General features: G+C 53.7%; 1 protein-coding gene across 2 annotated transcripts in view; it reads left to right on the top strand.

Annotated features, from left to right (window-relative positions):
* The window catches only part of DPYSL2 (dihydropyrimidinase like 2), a 66,535-nt gene that overhangs the window by 32,676 nt on the left and 15,017 nt on the right, over positions 1-18,842 (top strand). For both annotated transcript variants that reach the window (XM_064175638.1, XM_064175639.1), the window contains exons 4-9: positions 4,104-4,268; positions 6,336-6,397; positions 8,410-8,490; positions 9,594-9,662; positions 12,988-13,108; positions 18,571-18,727. In XM_064175638.1, the coding sequence (XP_064031708.1) occupies positions 4,104-4,268; positions 6,336-6,397; positions 8,410-8,490; positions 9,594-9,662; positions 12,988-13,108; positions 18,571-18,727 (655 nt within the window). The remainder of the gene's footprint in view (positions 1-4,103; positions 4,269-6,335; positions 6,398-8,409; positions 8,491-9,593; positions 9,663-12,987; positions 13,109-18,570; positions 18,728-18,842) is intronic.

Here is an 18,842-nt window from a genome sequence, read left to right as displayed (position 1 = left end):
ATCATAGCCAGGGGTCAGCTTGTGAAACCTGAGGCTGTGGGAATGTGGTGGATGGAGCTTTCCTCATCTGCTTTGTGCTGCTGTGAAGGGCAGACCTTAAAGAAAAACCTTTTTGTTTAGCTCTGAGCTCTTGAGATGTGCCTGAGGACTGAAGGGAGGACTTGCTCTGAACAGCCTTGTGAGCAAGTCCTGCCAGCAGCAGTAGGCAGAGGTATCACAGTATCATCAGGGTTGGAAGAGACCTCACAGATCATCAAGTCCAACCCTTTACCACAGAGCAGTTGCAATGCTCAGCTCTTTGAACAGCAGTTGGAAGATTCAACCTGGACTCATTCTTTAAAGGATCTGGGCTCATTCTTACTTACTTGGGTTCATAGAGTCATAGAATCAGGCAGGGTTGGAAGGGACCACAAGGAGCAGACAGTTCCAACCCCCTGCCATGCCCAGGGACACCCTACCCTAGAGCAGGCTGCACACAGCCTCAGCCAGCCTGGCCTCAAACACCTCCAGCCATGGGGCCTCAACCACCTCCCTGGGCAGCCCCTGCCAGCCTCTCACCACTCTCCTGCTCAACAACTTCCTCCTCACCTCCAGCCTCACTCTCTCCACCTCCATCTTTGCTCCATTCCCTCCACTCCTGCCACTCCCTCACAGCCTCAAAAGTCCCTCCCCAGCTTTTTTGGAGCCCCCTTCAGCTCCTGGCAGGCCACAAGAAGGTCCCCTGGGAGCCTCCTCTGCTCCAGCCTGCACAGCCCCAACTCTTTCAGGCTGTGCTCACAGCAGAGCTGCTGCAGCCTCTGAGCATCCTCCTGGCCCTGCTCTGGACACTCTCCAGCATCTCCACAGCCCTCTTGTCCCAGGGGCTCCAGAGCTGGATGCAGGACTCCAGGTGGGGTCTGAGCAGAGCAGAGCAGAGGGGCAGAATCCCCTCCCTGGCCCTGCTGGCCACACTGCTGCTGCTGCAGCCCAGGTTCTGCTTGGCTCTCTGGGCTGCAAGTGCACACTGCTGGCTCCTGCTGAGCTTCTCCTCCAGAACCCCAACTCTAGCATGTGGGGCTGTAGGACATGCACTTGCAATGTTGTTGACTCCTTCTGTTGTATGGTAATATTGAGGAGACCTTTGCATGTGTCTGAATTGCTCTAGACCAGCACTTGGGGTTTACATCCAACTTCCTCATGTCTCATGTGCACTTTCTTCTGCTTTTGCTGTCTCATCTGTGACAACACAGCTTCCTTCTTGCTCCAGGCTGCCACTGCCAGGTGTAGCTGCACTCCAGCACTTGGACCCTGGGCAGCCCATTCCAATGCCAATCACTCTCTCTGACAACAACTTCCTCGTAGCATCCAGCCTGAACCTCCCCTGGCACAGCTTGAGGCTGTGTCCCCTTCTTCTGTTGCTGGCTGCCTGGCAGCAGAGCCCAACCCCACCTGGCTACAGCCTCTCTTCAGGCAGCTGCAGGCAGCAATGAGCTCTGCCCTGAGCCTTCCTTATCATCGTGTGGTCGATAGAGCTCCTGAGGCACCTCTCATCTTACATAGAGATGGATTTATTGCTGTGATGTGCCAGAGACAAAATGGGGTTGGGGTCTTTTTCCATTGGGTTGGTGGGCTGAGACAGGCAGCTCTTGTGTCTGGCCTGGCCAGTTGTGAGGACCTGGGCTGGCTCTGGGTCCTCCCACTGGTAATGCAGGGGGAATGTTGTTTTGCTCCTTGTTCATACTACTTCAGCTGCAGCTTGACTTTGGCAGAGTGACAAAGGGCTACATAATGGCCAAGAAACAATTGGGTCTGAAAGTGAGCAGAAGGTTTCTGGGCACTGGGGAGGAGGAGATCACAGAACAGGAACTGGATGGGTTTCTTACCAAACAGGAGGGTTTGTTGGTTGGTTACATTCGGGTTGCTATTCCTGAGCATAGTGATAAGAGCATCCTTGGTCTGATGCCACTCAGCAGGCAAATTTCAGAGCTCCCACTCCTAGCATGGATTCCCCTGATGGGCAGGACACTGCCATCTGAGCAAAGTCCACCTCGACCTCCCCAGGACACTGCTGATCCAAGGTGCAGCTCCACTTGCTTTGGTGCCTCAGCAGAGCGGTGGACACCAGGTCCAGCCCTTTGCAGGGCTGTGTGATGCTCTGAGGGGCAGCCACAAGCCTGCTGGCAGAGCACAAACGTCTCAGCTGCTGCTTCCCTCTCTGCCACAGGGTCACTTTTGCAGAAGGGAGAAGAGGGCAGGGTGGTTGCTTGGTGTAATCTCCTTGGCTCTCCACAGCCTTTGCAAATCCCAGCCTTTGGAGATGTCGTTGCAGACTTAGGTGGCTGAGGCTTATGAGTTGTTCAGGGCAGCTGTGCATGGCTTTTGTAGAGGACCCAGAGCTCCTGGGGTAAATCCAGCTCTTAAGGCAGTGCAAAACCAGTAAACCCAGGCTGACTGGGGGTGTGAAGCAAAGCTTTGTGCTTCACTGAGAGCGAGCAAGGCTGGAGGACTTTGTGTCTTACCCCAGTTGTGATTTCAAGCTGAGTGCTGAGCTGATGGCAGCCCAGAGCCTCACCAGTGAGGGTAAAAATAAACTGCTTGAATTTCTGGCTTCAAGGAGGCCTTGGAGTGGCCTTGCAGGATCTGATGGGGGCTGCAGGAGGGCTGGGGAGGGACTGTTGACAAGGTCTTGCTATGATAGGAGGAGGAGGAATGGGTTTAAAGTGGCAGAGGGGAGGCTGAAACTGGATGTTAGGAAAGGGTTGTTTGCAGTGAGGGTGGTGAGACACTGGCAGAGGTTGCCCAGGGAGGTTGTGGAGCACAGAAGCACCCAATGTGATCAAAGATCACATTGGGTGCTTCTGTGCTCCACAACCTCCCTGCTTCTGTGCTCCACAACCACCCTGGAGGTGTTGAAGGCCAGGTTGGATGAAGCCTTGAGCAACCTGTTCTAGTGGGAGGTGTCCCTGCCTATGGCAGGGGGGGTTGGAACTGGCTGAGCTCTGAGTTCCCTTCCAACCTAAACCATTCTCTGATTCTCTGCTAATTATTGAAGTAACTTTTAGCTTTGTTTTTTTAATGTGATTTGGGGTAAAATCCAGCCAGGATGCTCTCCTTAGCAGTGTCTGCCCTGTTTGTGACCCCTGGAATCCCATAGGCTTTCTCTCCAGTCAGGAGGTTGGAGCTGGGGGTATGCAGCCTGGAGAAGAGGAGGCTCAGGGCAGAGCTCATTGCTGTCTACAACTACCTGAAGGGAGGTTGTAGCCAGTTGGGGTTGGGGTCTTCTGCCAGGCAGCCAGGGACTGAAGAAGGGGACACAGCCTGAAGCTGTGGCAGGGCAGGTTGAGGCTGGATGTTAGGAGGAAGTTGTTGTCAGAGAGAGTGATTTGCATTGGAATGGGCTGCCCAGGGAGGTGGTGGAGGCACTGTCCCTGGGGGTGCTGAAGCCAAGCCTGGCTGGGGCACTTAGTGCCATGGTCTGGTTGATTGTCTAGGGCTGGGTGCTAGGTTGGGCTGGCTGAGCTTGGAGCTCTCTTCCAACCTGCTTGGTTGGAAGAGTAACCCTGGCACAGCTTCAGGCTGTGTCCCCTTCTGTCCCTGGGTGCCTGGCAGCAGAGCCCAACCCCACCTGGCTACAGCCTCCCTGCAGGCAGCTGCAGGCAGCAATGAGCTCTGCCCTGAGCCTCCTCTGCTGCAGGCTGCACCCCCCCAGCTCCCTCAGCCTCTCCTCACAGGGCTGTGCTCCAGGCCCCTCCCCAGCCTTGCTGCCCTTCTCCAAACACCTTCCAGCACCTCAACATCTCTCTGCAATGGAGGAGCCCAGAACTGGACCCAGCACTGAAGGTGTGGCCTGAGCAGTGCTGAGCACAGGGGTAGAAGCAGCTCCCTTGTCCTGCTGCCCACACTGCTCCTGAGTATTCAACTATTGCCTTCAGCTTCTGCTCCATCAGCAGCTTCCTGCCTGCTTCCTCCAGTGTGGGGCTTTCAGAACCAGGTCTTCAAAACTCAGCTGTGTAAGGGGGAAGGAATGTCTCGTGGCAGCCTCTGCAAAACATGCTTTGTGCCTTGGACATCTGTGTCTTGGCTGCTGCTCAGCCACTTACCTGTGCCTTGGTTGTCTTTCCCAGTTGATCACGTTGTTCCTGAGCCAGGCACCAGTTTGCTGACTGCCTTTGACCAGTGGAGAGAATGGGCAGACAGCAAATCCTGCTGTGACTACTCTCTGCATGTGGATATCACTGAGTGGCATAAAGGTGTCCAGGAGGAGATGGAAGCTCTGGTTAAAGATCATGGTAAGTTCAGGGAAGCATTTTCCCTCCTTAGTTTTGAGGTCTGGCTTTCATGTTATTTAGGACTGGTTCCTGTGATGTATTTGACTGTTACATCCCAGTTAAAGCTGTTTTGGGCCCTTTTGGCTGTTTGACCCTTTCTGGCTTCTTCTGAAGGTTTGGACAGTCTCTGTCATAGGGGGCTCAGGGAGATGGTGCCTGCTGGAGCCACTGCAGTGGGTGAACATTGGTTCTGCAGAGGTGGATCTTGGTGCTGCCATGCAGGGCAGCCCCTTTGTTCAGTGGGCAGCCCCTTTGTTCAGTGGGCATCATCCTTGTTCAGTGGGCATCATCCTTGTTCAGTGGGCAGCCCCTTTGTTCAGTGGGCAGCCCCTTTGTTCAGTGGGCATCATCCTTGTTCAGTGGGCAGCCCCTTTGTTCAGTGGGCAGCCCCTTTGTTCAGTGGGCATCATCCTTGTTCAGTGGGCATCATCCTTGTTCAGTGGGCAGCACCTTTGTTCAGTGGGCAGCACCTTTGTTCAGTGGGCATCATCCTTGTTCAGTGGGCATCATCCTTGTTCAGTGGGCAGCACCCTTGTTCAGTGGGCAGCACCCTTGTTCAGTGGGCAGCACCTTTGTTCAGTGAGCAGCAGCTTAGTTCAGTGGGCAGCACTCCTTTGTTCAGTGGGCAGCCCCCTTGTTCAGTGGGCAGCCCCCTTGTTCAGTGGGCAGCAGCTTTGTTCAGTGGGCAGCACCCTTGTTCAGTGGGCAGCAGCTTAGTTCAGTGGGCAGCCCCCTTGTTCAGTGGGCAGCCCCTTTGTTCAGTGGGCATCATCCTTGTTCAGTGGGCATCATCCTTGTTCAGTGGGCAGCACCCTTGTTCAGTGGGCAGCACCTTTGTTCAGTGGGCAGCAACTTTGTTCAGTGGGCAGCCCCTTGTTCAATGGGCAGCACCCTGTTTCAGTGGGCAGCACCCTTGTTCAGTGGGCAGCAGCTTTGTTCAGTGGGCAGCAGCTTTGTTCAGTGTGGAGCCCTTTTCATTTTCATTGCTGCAGGCAGGTTGTATCTGCAGCTATTAAACCATTGTAAACAAGGGGAAAATCAAGCCCAGAAGGAACAATCCAGAAGGGAGGCTGCCAAAAGTGGAGAAGAGGTGAATAAAATGACCTCATGGGTTTTTCCCCTCCTTAAATTCCTTGACGTTTCATCCTCAGGCTAGAGTAGTTTTCCATCCTGTCTGTAGTTTCCCAAACAGCCTTTTATATCCTGGTGAGTGCTGCCCCACTAGTTTCACAAACAGCCTTTTACATCCCAGTGAGTGCTGCCTCACATGAGCTTTGACTGGCTCAAAGGCAGGAGGAGGAAAGTCAGCCTGGGAGCACTCCCTGTGCCTGGGTCAGAATGCAGGTAGGGAGGAGGATGTGCTCGCAGATGCAGAGCTCCTGCAGGAGGCAGTGGGTCTGCAGCTCAGGCTCCCATTGCTCCTGCAGGAGGCAGTGGATCTGCAGCTCAGGCTCCCATTGCTCCTGCAATAGGAGGCAGTGGGTCTGGCAGAGCAGCTCAGGCTCCCATTGCTCCTGCAGGAGGCAGTGGGTCTGCAGCACAGGCTCCATTGCTCCTGCAATAGGAGGCAGTGGGTCTGGCAGAGCAGCTCAGGCTCCCATTGCTCCTGCAGTAGGAGGCAGTGGGTCTGGCAGAGCAGCTCAGGCTCTGCCCTTTTCTCTCTGTGATGCATTTTGCCTTTTTTTAACCCCTCAGCCTCCTCCAGTGGCAAATCCACAGAGTTTTCCTTGTCTCAGTGCAGTGGAAGCCGTGGGGTGTAGGTGTCCCCAAGGCTGGGGTGCAGTCTGCTCTCCTCAGCAGGGTTAACAGATGCCACATGGCCAAGCAGATCCTGACTGCATGCTGGGAGCCTCTGGGAGCTGATGTGTCTGTGCCTGGACACATTTTGCAGCTGATTAGGAGCTGCTGCTGCTTGCCTGGGAGGCTGAGTGGGGGGAATGTCCTCTCTAGGTGAAGTGGTGTTTTGCAGCTCCATCTGTGCCTGCAGTTTGTGCCTCAGAAATGACTCCTCTGCTCTCTTTCTGCCAGGTGTGAACTCCTTCTTGGTTTACATGGCTTTCAAAGATCGATTCCAGCTAACTGACTCTCAGGTAGGAAGGCTTCACCTTCACATCCTCCTGTCACTGCTTCTGTCAGTACTTCTGCTCTGTAGGCACAGGGCAGGGTGAGGAGATCCCTGCCCTGGATGTCTGTAAAGCTGCAACTGGTCCTGCTCCAGCTGTGGGGGTTTGACTTTAGCCTTAGGATCACTGGGACCTTACAAAGGGTTTGTTATCTCATTTGCTCTTCTGGTGGATGGGTTTGGATACTTGGACAGTTTGGATTTCTAATGTGGTGGGAGAAAAGGAATGCCTGTGAACAGTCTGGAACAGTGTGGGAGGCAGTGGTCTGTGCCAATTACCTCTAATGACTCTGGCCAGCATCTTAATGAGTGACCACTGATGGTGCCAACATCAGTTGTGGGTTACTCAACCTGAGCCCCCTCAAACTGGTTTGCCAGAGTGGGAAATCAAACTGCTTCTGTTCCAGGCAGCAAGAGGGGTTGGGTGCAGGATCTCCAGGAAAATCAAAAGTAAGGAAACACTGAAACAGGCTATGGAATCCCATAGGCTTTTTCTCCAGTCAGGAGGTTGGAGCTGGGGCTGTGCAGCCTGGAGAAGAGGAGGCTCAGGGCAGAGCTCATTGCTGTCTACAGCTGCCTGCAGGGAGGCTGTAGCCAGGTGGGGTTGGGCTCTTCTGCCAGGCAACCAGCAACAGAACAAGGAGACACAGCCTGAAGCTGTGCCAGGGGAGGTCGAGGCTGGATGTTAGGAGGAAGTTGTTGTCAGAGAGAGTGATTGGCACTGGAATGGGCTGCCCAGGGAGGTGGTGGAGTGGCTGCGGCTGGAGGTGTTGAAGCCAAGCCTGGCTGGGGCACTTAGTGCCATGGTCTGGTTGATTGTGTAGGGCTGGGTGCTAGGTTGGGCTGGCTGAGCTTGGAGCTCTCTTCCAGCCTGCTTGATTCTGTGATTCTATGTCAGAGTGGGAAATAAAACTGCTTCTGTTCCAAGCAGCAAGAGGGGTTGGGTGCAGGTCCTCCAGGAAAATCAAAAGTAAGGAAACACTGGAAGAGGCTGCCCAGGGAGGTGTTTGAATCCCCATTCCTGGAGGTGTTTCAAAGCTGCAGAGATGTGGTAGAGAGGGGCATTGTTTAGTACCAGTCTTGGTAGAGGTAGAGAATGGCTGGGCTGGATGAGCTTAGAGGTCTTTTGCAACCAGAACCATTCCATGATTCTGAGGTTTGGGGTTTTGTTTTTATGCCAAACACCAATAAATAAAGGCATGAAGCAGGTGCAACAATGTGAGCTCTTTAAAATCACTCCAGATTTAGCCCTGTGTTGCTTCCACCAGTGTGGTAAATATATCAGGTCGAGGGAGGGGATTCTCTCCCTCTGCTCTGCTCTGCTCAGACCCCACCTGGAGCACTGCATCCAGTTCTGGAGCCCTTGGGACAAGAGGGCTGTGGAGATGCTGGAGACAGAATCAGTCAGGGTTGGAAGGGACCACAAGGAGCAGCCAGTTCCAACCCCCTGCCCTAGGCAGGGACACTTCCCATTGAAACAGGTTGCTCAAGGCCTCATCTAACCTGGTCTTGAACACCTCCAGGGAGGGAGCATCCACAATCTCCCTGGGCAACCTGATTCTGTGATGCTAAATAGCTGAAGGATGGATGTCAAGAAGGTGGAGCCAGTGGAGGGACAACAGACACAAACTGGGATGCAGGAAGCTCTGCCTCAACAGAAGGAGTTACTTCTTTGCTGTGAGGGTGCTGAAGCTGGCTGCCCAGAGAGGTTGTGGGGTTTCATTCTCTGGAGACTTTCAAAACCCACCTGGACACACTGCTGGGCAACCTGCCCTGGGAGCAGTTGCTTTAGCAGAGGGGTTGGACTGGATGATCTCCAGAGGTCCCTTTCAGCCCCCCACCACTCTGGGGTTCTGTGGTTGCCTCTTTCTCCTTCCATTCTGCAGAATTCCACTTGCTGAAGGAGTCTGGAGTGTTTCTGGGTCAGTTGCAGGTGAGCACACTCAGGGCATGTTGAAAGGAGTGCTTTCTGTCTTGCAGATCTACGAAGTGCTGAGTGTAATCCGGGACATTGGAGCCACAGCTCAAGTGCATGCTGAGAACGGTGACATCATTGCTGAGGTATGTGGGGTTTGTTCTCTGGATTCCTGACTTCCACATCCCTGGCAGGGATTTAAACTCCCAATTCCTTCTTTGCAAACAGCAAATCACCCAGAACTATTAAAAGCATGGCAGAGATGTGTGAAGAATGCAAGCAGAGCTGTGTAGCAAATCTTATCCCCCTCTCCTCCCCCTTCCCTGGCACTGATAAAGCAGGTTTCCATGGCAGCTTTCAGCTTGTGATGGATATCAACCATCTCCTCCTTATCTGAAAGCTACGTCTGGGTGTGGCTGTCACTGGGCACAATACAATGTTCTGTGGATGCTAAGAGCAGGGGGAGTGCCTGGAAATCCTGCAGGAGGATGGGGCCAGTCTTTTTCTCAGCAGTGCCCAGTGACAGGACAGGAACAAAGCAAGTTCCAGCTAAACATAGAATCATAGAATCAACCAGGTTGGAAGAGACTTCCAAGATCCTCTTTAACATCTTCATAGGTGATCTGGATGAGGGCATGGAGTCAGACATCAGCAAGTCTGCAGGTGACACCAAGCTGGGGGCAGCTGTGGCTGGGTTGGAGGGCAGAAGGGCTCTGCAGCAGGACCTTGACCGCCTGGACAGATGGGCAGAGTCCAAGGGGATGGTGTTCAATAGCTCCAAGTGCAGGGTGCTGCACTTTGGCCACAGCAACCCCATGCAGAGATACAGGCTGGGGTCAGAGTGGCTAGGTTGGGCTGGCTGAGCTTGGAGCTCTCTCCCAACCTGCTTGATTCTGTGATTTTTTTTCCCACGAGATGCTGTTTTGCCACACGTTGGAGAATGTTACAGTCACAGATGAGCAGTGAGAGTTGAAGGGTATGAACCTAGTGTGAAGCAGATCCAAACTAAAGATCACATTGACCTCCTGTGAACCAATAAGCAAGGGGGTTGTGAGCTCTGGTTCCTCTCAGTGAAGGGAGCTGCATGAGGCACTGATTGTAAGACCCTTTTGTAGAGTTCTGTGTGGCCATCAGCTAGCACAGATGTCCAAGGTCTTACCTGTACCTCTTTCAAACAGATGTTTGCTGCAAGAAAGAAAAAGTCTGCTGTTTTAAATCTGTCTCTTGTCCTTTTTTCTCCCTGCCTTAGGAGCAGCAAAGGATCCTGGAACTGGGGATCACAGGCCCTGAAGGGCATGTGTTGAGCAGACCTGAAGAGGTGAGTGTCCTACTTACTCCCTCAGTTTATCATGTTGCCATCAAGAGCTTCATTCTGGGAGGAATGTGGCCAGAAGGGCACAGTTTCATCCTGCCTGTAAACAGTATTGCTGTGTGGGGTGAGGGAAGAACTTGAATCAGTTCTAGATAACTAGGACTGGTTATCTAGATAAGTGATAACTAGTCCTTTCTTGAGGACTGTTGTGGGTACTTAGGAGGAATTAAGGAGCCCTGGAGAAGAGGACATCTCCAGGGAGTCACTGAGCCAGCCTAAGATGTCATTAACCCTCTGGAAAAGCTCATTTCCTGCTGTTAGTTCTCAAGGACAGTCTGTAAAGGCTGTGCTCACACAGCAGGTATCTGAAGTGAGGTGAGATGTCTTGGCTCCCACCATGCTCTTCCTTCCCAGTCTTACAGCATCACTTGGCTGGATATCTCACCATGGCATTCTGACTTTGTGAAGTCCATCTGTTAGGTGCAAGGAGTTCTTTTAGTTTCCCTAAGACAGCTGCCTTTACTCACTGCCTTTACTCACTGCAGCAGCTGGAAGCTGGGTGTGTGAGGTCATCCACACATGCCCCTTGTACTCCCTCTTTGTTTCCTCCTCTTGGTTCAGACAAGCAGCATGCAGAGACTTTTCAGTAGGGATATAAATCATTTGGTCATGCAGTCTGCAACTGCCTGAGAGGAGGTCGTAGGCAGGTGGGGGTCAGCCTCTTCTGCCAGGCAAGCAGCAACAGAAGAAGGGGACACAGCCTCAAGCTATGCCAGGGGAGCTCTAGGCTGGATGTTAGGAGGAAGCTCCTGGCAGAGAGAGTGATTGGCGTTGGAATGGGCTGCCCAGGGAGGTGGTGGAGTGGCTGTGGCTGGAGGTGTTGAAGCCAAGCCTGGCTGGGGCACTTAGTGCCATGGTCTGGTTGATTGGCCAGGGCTGGGTGCTAGGTTGGACTGGCTGAGCTTGGAGCTCTCTTCCAGCCTGGCTGATTCTATGATTCTCTGCAGAAGGGGAAGAAAGCTAATGCTCAGCAGTTGCTCAGGTGCCTTTTGGTCCAAAGATCTGTGATCTTTTATCCCTGCTTTACAAGTGGGGAAACTGAGGCACAGCTTGGAAACCCTTAGCAGTTGCTCAGGTGCCTTTTGGTCCAAAGATCTGTGATCTTTTATCCCTGCTTTACAAGTGGGGAAACTAAGGCACAGCTTGGGAACCTTTAGCAGTTGCTGAGGTGCCTTTTGGTCCAAAGATCTGTGATCTTTTATCCCTGCTTTACAAGTGGGGATGCTGAGGCACAGCTTGGAAACCTGACTTGCAAGAGCTGCAGTGCCAGAGCTGTGTGCAGCTCTGCTTTAAATGGGCTGTTTGCAAACTGGTGCCATGGCCTGCAAGTGTTGGCCCATCTGGGTTCCCTCCTTGTCTCTCAGGGGGGACAGGAATGCTTTTCTTGGCTCTTCCTCTCAGCCTCCCTCTTCCCTGCCAGTGCTGCTGGCTCTGGCATACTTGAGTCAAATGTCCTGGCATAAACATTCCTCCTTGCAGCCTTTTCCATCTGCCTGGGGCAGCTGAGCCAGGAGATGTCCTTTCCTGTACATGACCCTGCTTGGGGAGGGTTAGTCACAAGCCCTGGTGTGGTGACAGGCCTGGGCTGTAACCCTTGGGGGACCAGAGCCCAAACTACTGGGGCTGGGGTGGGGGGGGGCTGGTTTGCTGTTAAAAACTGCTGTAAGCAGAGCAGCATCTCAGGTGAGGGCTTTGCCAGTTCAAGCAGAGCTGCTCTGGCCTCTTGAGGCATCAGTCTGGGGAATCGACAGCATCCAAAGCTCCCAGTCTTAGCTCCTTCTTCTCAGGGATCAAGCACAAGGAGGCTGGTGATGATTTGCAGCTCTTGCCCTGTGATAAGTTACTACAGAGCAGCTTGTCCAAGGTGCTGAGTGTGTGTCAGTCCATGGGATTCATGGATTCCTGTGGAGTCTGTGGGCTGTGCTGGCAGCCTCTTGCATTTGAGGCTCAGCTGGCTGATGGCTCAGGGCTTCAGCTTCTCTGTTGTTCACTTGAATAATGCCTGTGGTGCTGCAGGCTCAGTTCTCCATGGCAGCAGGCACTCTGAGCATTGCCCCACTGCTGCATCTGGCATCTGAATTGCTCTGATTAGGATGTGTGATCCCTACAACTCTGCAGAGTGATGACAACTCCCTCTGAGGCTGTAGTTGCATAGTGACCCTCAGTCTTGCTGAGGTTCTGCCTCTGCACATGCCAGAACTGGTAGTTGATGTGTGGGGTGGGTCAGGCTCTCTCAGCTCCCAAGCCAGGTATTAGAGTGGAGGGTACAATTTAGGAGGCTTGTTTGCAGACATAGCTCAGCAGAGTGTGTGGCTGCAGCATCTCTCTTCTTGTGTGGGCTGGAGCATGGAGAGTTCTGAGTCGACACTCAGTTGCTTATTTCTCTCTAGGTTGACTCATTCTGACCTTGAGCACCTGCAGTGTTACTTCAGGACTTTATCTGTTTGCAGAGAAACTTAGAAGCAGCCTGGGAGAAAAGGGAGTAGTGAGAGAGGACTGCAGCTTGATGTCATTTTAATTACCATGTTTACACTGCATTTCTCTGTCTCTGAGCTGGACAAGGCTCTAGTGTCAGCTCTGCACACTTTGTTTCTCATGCCAACAGAGGCTGTGACCCTCTGGAGTGAATGGGATATGCTGGCTTGTGGGGAGAAGTGTGGGCAGCAGGGCCAGGGAGGGGATTCTCCCCCACTCCTCCACTCTGCTCAGACCCCACCTGGAGCACTGCATCCAGTTCTGGAGCCCCTGGGACAAGAGGGATGTGGAGATGCTGGAGAGTGTCCAGAACAGGGCCAGGAGGATGCTGAGAGGCTGCAGCAGCTCTGCTGTGAGCACAGCCTGAAAGAGTTGGGGCTGTGCAGGCTGGAGCAGAGGAGGCTCCCAGGGGACCTTCTTGTGGCCTGCCAGGACCTGAAATGGGCTCCAAAAAATCTGGGGAGGGACTTTTGAGGCTGTGAGGGAGTGGCAGGAATAGGGGGAATGGAGCAAAGGTGGAGGTGGGGAGAGTGAGGCTGGAGGTGAGGAGGAAGTTGTTGAGCAGGAGAGTGGTGAGAGCCTGGCAGGGGTTGCCCAGGGAGGTGGTTGAGGCCCCATGGCTGGAGGTGTTTGAGGCCAGGCTGGCTGAGGCTGTGTGCAGCCTGCTCTAGGGTAGGGTGTCCCTGGGCATGGCAGAGGTTGGCACTGCCTGCTCCTTATGGTCCCTTCCAACCCTGCCTGATTCTGTGATTCTATGATCCTGTGTTGCTAACTTGCTGCTGACTTTGTGTCTCAGGTGGAGGCAGAGGCTGTGAACCGTGCAATCACCATCGCCAACCAGACCAACTGCCCCCTTTATATCACCAAGGTGATGAGCAAAAGTGCTGCTGATGTTATTGCTCAGGCCAGGAAAAAGGGTAAGTCATGGCCCTCGGCTGGAGGTGCCCTGTTAGCTCCTGCACTTCAGCTTGTTGCCAGCAGAAGCTTCATCTCTGCAGGAAGGATCTCTTTGTCCAGTCTTATAGTCCAGGCTCTTTTTCAACAGGTCCCAGGCAACTGTTTCTGTCTCATCTCCCAGAGATAAGTTTGTTGTTTGTATCAGTGCCAGGGGCTGTTTCTTCTGTTCAGCCTAGAGCCTCTCTCTTACACTCATCCTTTATGTTCTCACACAGTAGTTTCATGCTGCTCCACTGAATGAATCCCCCTGGAGATGGCAGGGCTGTGTCTTTCCAGCTGCTGTGGGCTTCTCTTAGTGCTTTCTGCTCAGGTGCTTCCTGAGGTCAGAAATGCTTCCAGGAGCCCTGCTGGAGGTTTCAACTAAAAAGCATTGTTGGATTTAACTGGAGTAGCCAGAGGTTCCTGGCTGCAGTGTGTGTCAGTCCATGGGATTCATGGATTCCTGTGGAGTCTGTGGGCTGTGCTGGCAGCCTCTTGCATTTGAGGATCAGCTGGTTCTCAGGAGGTTCCTGCTCCTCACTTGTGGAACAGCTACTCCTCCTGTGCTGGAACTCACAGCCTGGCATCCAAACAGGAGCTGGGATCCAGTAATCTGAGTGAGGGTCACAGGATGTTAGGGGTTGGAAGGCACCCAAGGAGATCATACAGTCCAACCTCCCCTGCCAGAGCAGGACCACACAATCTAGTACAGATCACAGAGGAACACATCCAGACAGGCCTGGAAAGGCTCCAGGGAAGGACACTCCACAACCTCTCTGGGCAGCCTGTGCCAGGGCTCTGGGACTCTTCCAGGCAAGAAGTTCCCCCTTGTGCTGAGCTGGAAGCTCCTGTGCTGCAGCTTCCATCCATTGCTGCTTGTCCTGTCCCAGGGAGCAGTGAGCAGAGCCTGTCCCCCCCTCCTGACCCCCAGCCCTCAGAGAGTTATAAACATTGATTAAATCCCCTCTGTCTTCTCCAGACTAAGCAGCCCCAGGGCCCTCAGCCTCTCCTCACCAGGCAGTGCTCCAGTCTCATCATCATCCTCCTAGCCCTCCACTGGACCCTCTCCAGCAGATCCCTGTCCCTCTTCAACTGGGGAGCCCAAAACCGAAGGCAGTATTCAAGATGAGGTCTCATCAGGGCAGAGTAGAGGGGCAGGAGAACCTCCCTTGACCTGCTGGACACACTCTGCTTAATGCACCCCAGGATGTTGGCCACAAGGGCACATTGCTGTGCCACGGTGAGCCTGTTGCCCACCAGCACTCCCAGCTCCCTCTCCACAGCATGGGAATTACCACCTCTGATAACTCTGAGGAGGTTGCAAGAAGCAAGAGCCAGACCTGCCTTGGATCCTGCTCTCTTCTCATGTCTGTTCTCTGTGACTGAGGGCTGTGAGGGAGCTGTGCTGCCCCGATGCATGCAGGAGCTTCTCCCAACCCTGCCTGTCTTGCCCCAAGGCAGCAAGAGTTGCAGAGCACAGAGAGTGCCTCTCTGCCTGCTTTATTCTGTGACTAAACCCTTGATTTCTATTTAAAGCAGCTCTGGGTGTGTGAGTAAGGAGGAAGGATGATTTTCCCCCTTCTTTCTTGGAAGGGTTGGATTTAATTCTGTGCAGTATAAATAATTCAGGCTATACAAATGACATCACTTTCCAGCTGGGTGTTTGGTGTGAGCAGAGCTCATTCCCTACCACAGCAAACAGATTGGTGTCTCTTACTGGCTCAGAACTACTTTGGTCCCATGATTCCTGTTCAATTAGTCCAGAGCTGGTGAGGAGAACTGATTTGCAAGTCATCTTTTTCTCTTCATGGCATGGGAACAGGTCAAGCTGTGTGGAATAAACCTTCCTCTCCTAGCTCCGTTAGTGGAGGTCATGCTGAAATGAGAGAGGTGCTGGCAGAGTGGCTGCACAGGGCATTACCTCAGACAACAACTTGATGTCATTGAGCAACTCAATCCTAGGAGCCAGGGAAGCATCCCTGCCTTTTTTCTGAGGTGCACTGGAGATAAGCACTGGTGCTGGTGGAAGAGATGGAAGAGAAGCTCAGCAGGAGCCAGCAGTGTGCACTTGCAGCCCAGAGAGCCAAGCAGAGCCTGGGCTGCAGCAGCAGCAGTGTGGCCAGCAGGGCCAGGGAGGGGATTCTCCCCCTCTGCTCTGCTCTGCTCAGACCCCACCTGGAGTCCTGCATCCAGCTCTGGAGCCCCTGGGACAAGAGGGCTGTGGAGATGCTGGAGAGTGTCCAGAGCAGGGCCAGGAGGATGCTCAGAGGCTGCAGCAGCTCTGCTGTGAGCACAGCCTGAAAGAGTTGGGGCTGTGCAGGCTGCAGCAGAGGAGGCTCCCAGGGGACCTTCTTGTGGCCTGCCAGGATCTGAAGGGGGCTCCAAAAAAGCTGGGGAGGGACTTTTGAGGCAGTGAGGGAGTGTCAGGAGTGGGGGGGATGGAGCAAAGGTGGAGGTGGGGAGAGTGAGGCTGGAGGTGAGGAGGAAGTTGTTGAGCAGGAGAGTGGTGAGAGGCTGGAATGGGTTGCCCAGGGAGGGGGTTGAGGCCCCATGACTGGAGGTGTTTGAGGCCAGGCTGGCTGAGGCTGTGTGCAGCCTGCTCTAGGGTAGGATGTCCCTGGGCATGGCAGGGGCTTGGCACTGGCTGCTCCTTGTGGTCCCTTCCAACCCTGCCTGATTCTGTGGTTCTCTGATTCTGTATATGCACTACAGAGATGGAGCATCTACAAAACCACCTCCTGCTGTGCTCACTGTCCCCTGAGCCCAGACAGAGAGGTGACAGGATGGTAGACTTACACTGTAGAAGCCATAAGCCACAACCTGGTGGATGTTTCTCAGCCTGTGCAAGGTGTGGGGGTTGCCCAGTGGAATGATTCACTGAACTCACTTCCCTCATTGTGCCAAGTGAAGCAGTGTGCAGTTTTCCTTCAGCTTCCCTTTGCTCCTTATTAGGAGAGTTTGGGGTCTAAGTCTCAGACCATCTTCTGTTCCTTCATTTGAATGGTTTAGATGCTGTGCAGTTACCCAACTGGGTAACTCAAGAGGGCCACACACACTCACTTTGCCCTCCCAAGCAACAGAGGAAACACATTACAAGGTGAAAACAACCCAGAATGGATTTGCTAAGTGGCAAAGAATGGACAATATTTAAAGCCAGATGTTCCCAGTGGCATTTGCATAGGGAAGACTCCCCACTGACTGCTCCTGGCAGATCTGGGAGCTCAAACCATCACTGCCTGCAGAACAATCCCTGCAGTGTCCTGGCCCACAAGAAGTCTCCCATGAATAACCAGTGTGTGTTTTGCCTTGTTCTGATTTTGGAATGCTATTTGTGGCAAGTGATGTCAGATGGCCTCTTCCTCTGCTGGTGGATCCCCTCTGACAAAGCCTGTTCCTACATCTTCATTTCCACTGTGGTCCTGGAAGCAGCAGGAAACCAGTTAAAGTATCCCTGCCTCAGCTAATGTTCTCTATCCCAGTGAGCTTGAGCACCTGTAAGCAGGGCAGTAGCTTGCACAACGTGGTGGAAAAAAGATCCTATTCTTTTACTCAGCATGGGGAGAGCCAATGGCATCCTGGGCTGGCTCAGGAGCAGTGTGGGCAGCAGGACAAGGGAGCTGCTTCTGCCCCTGTGCTCAGCACTGCTCAGGCCACCCCTGCAGTGCTGTGTCCAGTTCTGGGCTCCTCCATTGCAGAGAGATGTTGAGGTGCTGGGAGGTGCCCAGAGAAGGGCAGCAAGGCTGGGGAGGGGCCTGGAGCACAGCCCTGTGAGGAGAGGCTGAGGGAGCTGGGGGGGTGCAGCCTGCAGCAGAGGAGGCTCAGGGCAGAGCTGATTGCTGCCTGCAGCTGCCTGCAGGGAGGCTGTAGCCAAGTGGGGTTGGGCTCTGCTGCCAGGCAACCAGCAACAGAAGAAGGGGACACAGCCTGAAGCTGTGCCAGGGGAGCTCTAGGCTGGATGTTAGGATGAAGTTGTTGTCAGAGAGAGTGATTGGCACTGGAATAGGCTGCCCAGGGAGGTGGTGGAGTGGCTGTGGCTGGAGGTGTTGAAGCCAAACCTGGCTGGGGCACTTAGTGCCATGGTCTGGTTGGTTGGGCAGGGCTGGGTTCTAGGTTGGGCTGGCTGAGCTTGGAGCTCTTTTCCAGCCTGGGCTGGTTCTGTGATCCTGTGTGTACAACCCTGCAGTCCAGCTCTGGGGTGCCCTTTGCCTGTTGTTTCTGACAGAAGTGTTTGGGGTCACTGTTTTGATTTCAGCCCTGCAGGCAGCTCAAATCCCAGGCAGTGCTTCTGCTCAGGAGCCAAATGGAGAGAAGCAGAACCTTGAGGAAGGTTGTGTTTGGTGAGCAGATTTGGGGAGCTACCAGCTGGCACTGCTTTTGAAGTTGCAGCATCTTGCATTTGCTTGGTGTGCAGATGGTGCTGGTGCATTCCATCCTGCAACGTATCCTGGCCTTCCAGATCTGCTCCTCCTTTATGTGGTGCCAAAAACGTTAGGGAAGAGGAAGGATGCAGTGGTGGTTTGCTCACTGGGCAGAGAACTGAGAGAGTCAGAGAACTAAAAGAGTCAGTTTAACTTGTAGCTCTGACAGAGATGGAGTGTGTCCCCTTGGGAGTCACTCCCTTTCCCTGAGCTGCATTTGGGAAACAGAAACATGGATACTGCCCTCTGAGGGGCAGGAAGGGAGGAAACTTCCCTGATTGGAGTTTTATCTGATCTATACATAGAGCCTGCTCCAAGAAACCCACCCTCATTATGAAGATACTGCAAGGCACTACTTGCATCACTCTTTTTCTTCACTGAGAGAGTGATTGGCATTGGAATGGGCTGCCCAGGGAGGTGGTGGAGTGGCTGTGCCTGGAGGTGTTGCAGCCAAGCCTGGCTGGGGCACTTAGTGCCATGGTCTGGTTGGGCAGGGCTGGGTGCTAGGTTGGGCTGGAGGAGCTTGGAGCTGTCTGCCAACCTGCAAGCAGCAACAGAACAAGGGGACACAGCCTGGAGCTATGTCAGGGCAGGTCTAGGCTGGATGTTAGGAGGAAGTTCCTGGCAGAGAGAGTGATTGGCATTGGAATGGGCTGCCCAGGGAGGTGGTGGAGTGGCTGTGGCTGGAGGTGTTGAAGCCAAGCCTGGCTGGGACACTTAGTGCCATGGTCTGGTTGGTTGGGCAGGGCTGGGTGCTAGGTTGGACTGGCTGAGCTTGGAGCTCTCTTCCAACCTGGCTGATTCTATGATTCTGTGACTGTCATCCCCTGGTTAGGCAGAGCAGTGAATTCAGTCCAGGGTTGTGTCATCACATACGTAAGAGGAGCCCTGAAGAACCCCTGCTGTGTATGATGCTTTTACCCAACTTGTCCTTTGTCAGAAGGATGCTTTATGCCTGGAAGCCAGGCTGGAGGTGCACATTGCTTGGTGCTCACAGTGGCTTTGTCTGTCCTCCTGTCCTGTAGGCACTGTGGTGTATGGAGAGCCCATCACAGCCAGCTTGGGTACCGATGGCTCTCATTACTGGAGCAAGAACTGGGCTAAGGCAGCTGCTTTTGTGACTTCCCCACCACTGAGTCCTGACCCAACCACTCCTGATTTTCTCAACTCACTACTGTCCTGGTGAGTAGGGCTCCTTGTGCCCAGAGAACATGTGCTGTGTCATGAGACAAGTGGGTGGTAAAAAGAAGAGCTGCTGCAGCCAGCCAGCAAAAGGCTGCTTTGCACTGAGGAGTAA

The sequence above is a fragment of the Pogoniulus pusillus genome, chromosome 42, assembly GCF_015220805.1.
Source record: "Pogoniulus pusillus isolate bPogPus1 chromosome 42, bPogPus1.pri, whole genome shotgun sequence".
Classification (NCBI taxonomy): domain Eukaryota; kingdom Metazoa; phylum Chordata; class Aves; order Piciformes; family Lybiidae; genus Pogoniulus; species Pogoniulus pusillus.
Note: the sequence above shows the minus strand (reverse complement) of the source record. Positions and strands in the feature narration are given on the sequence as shown.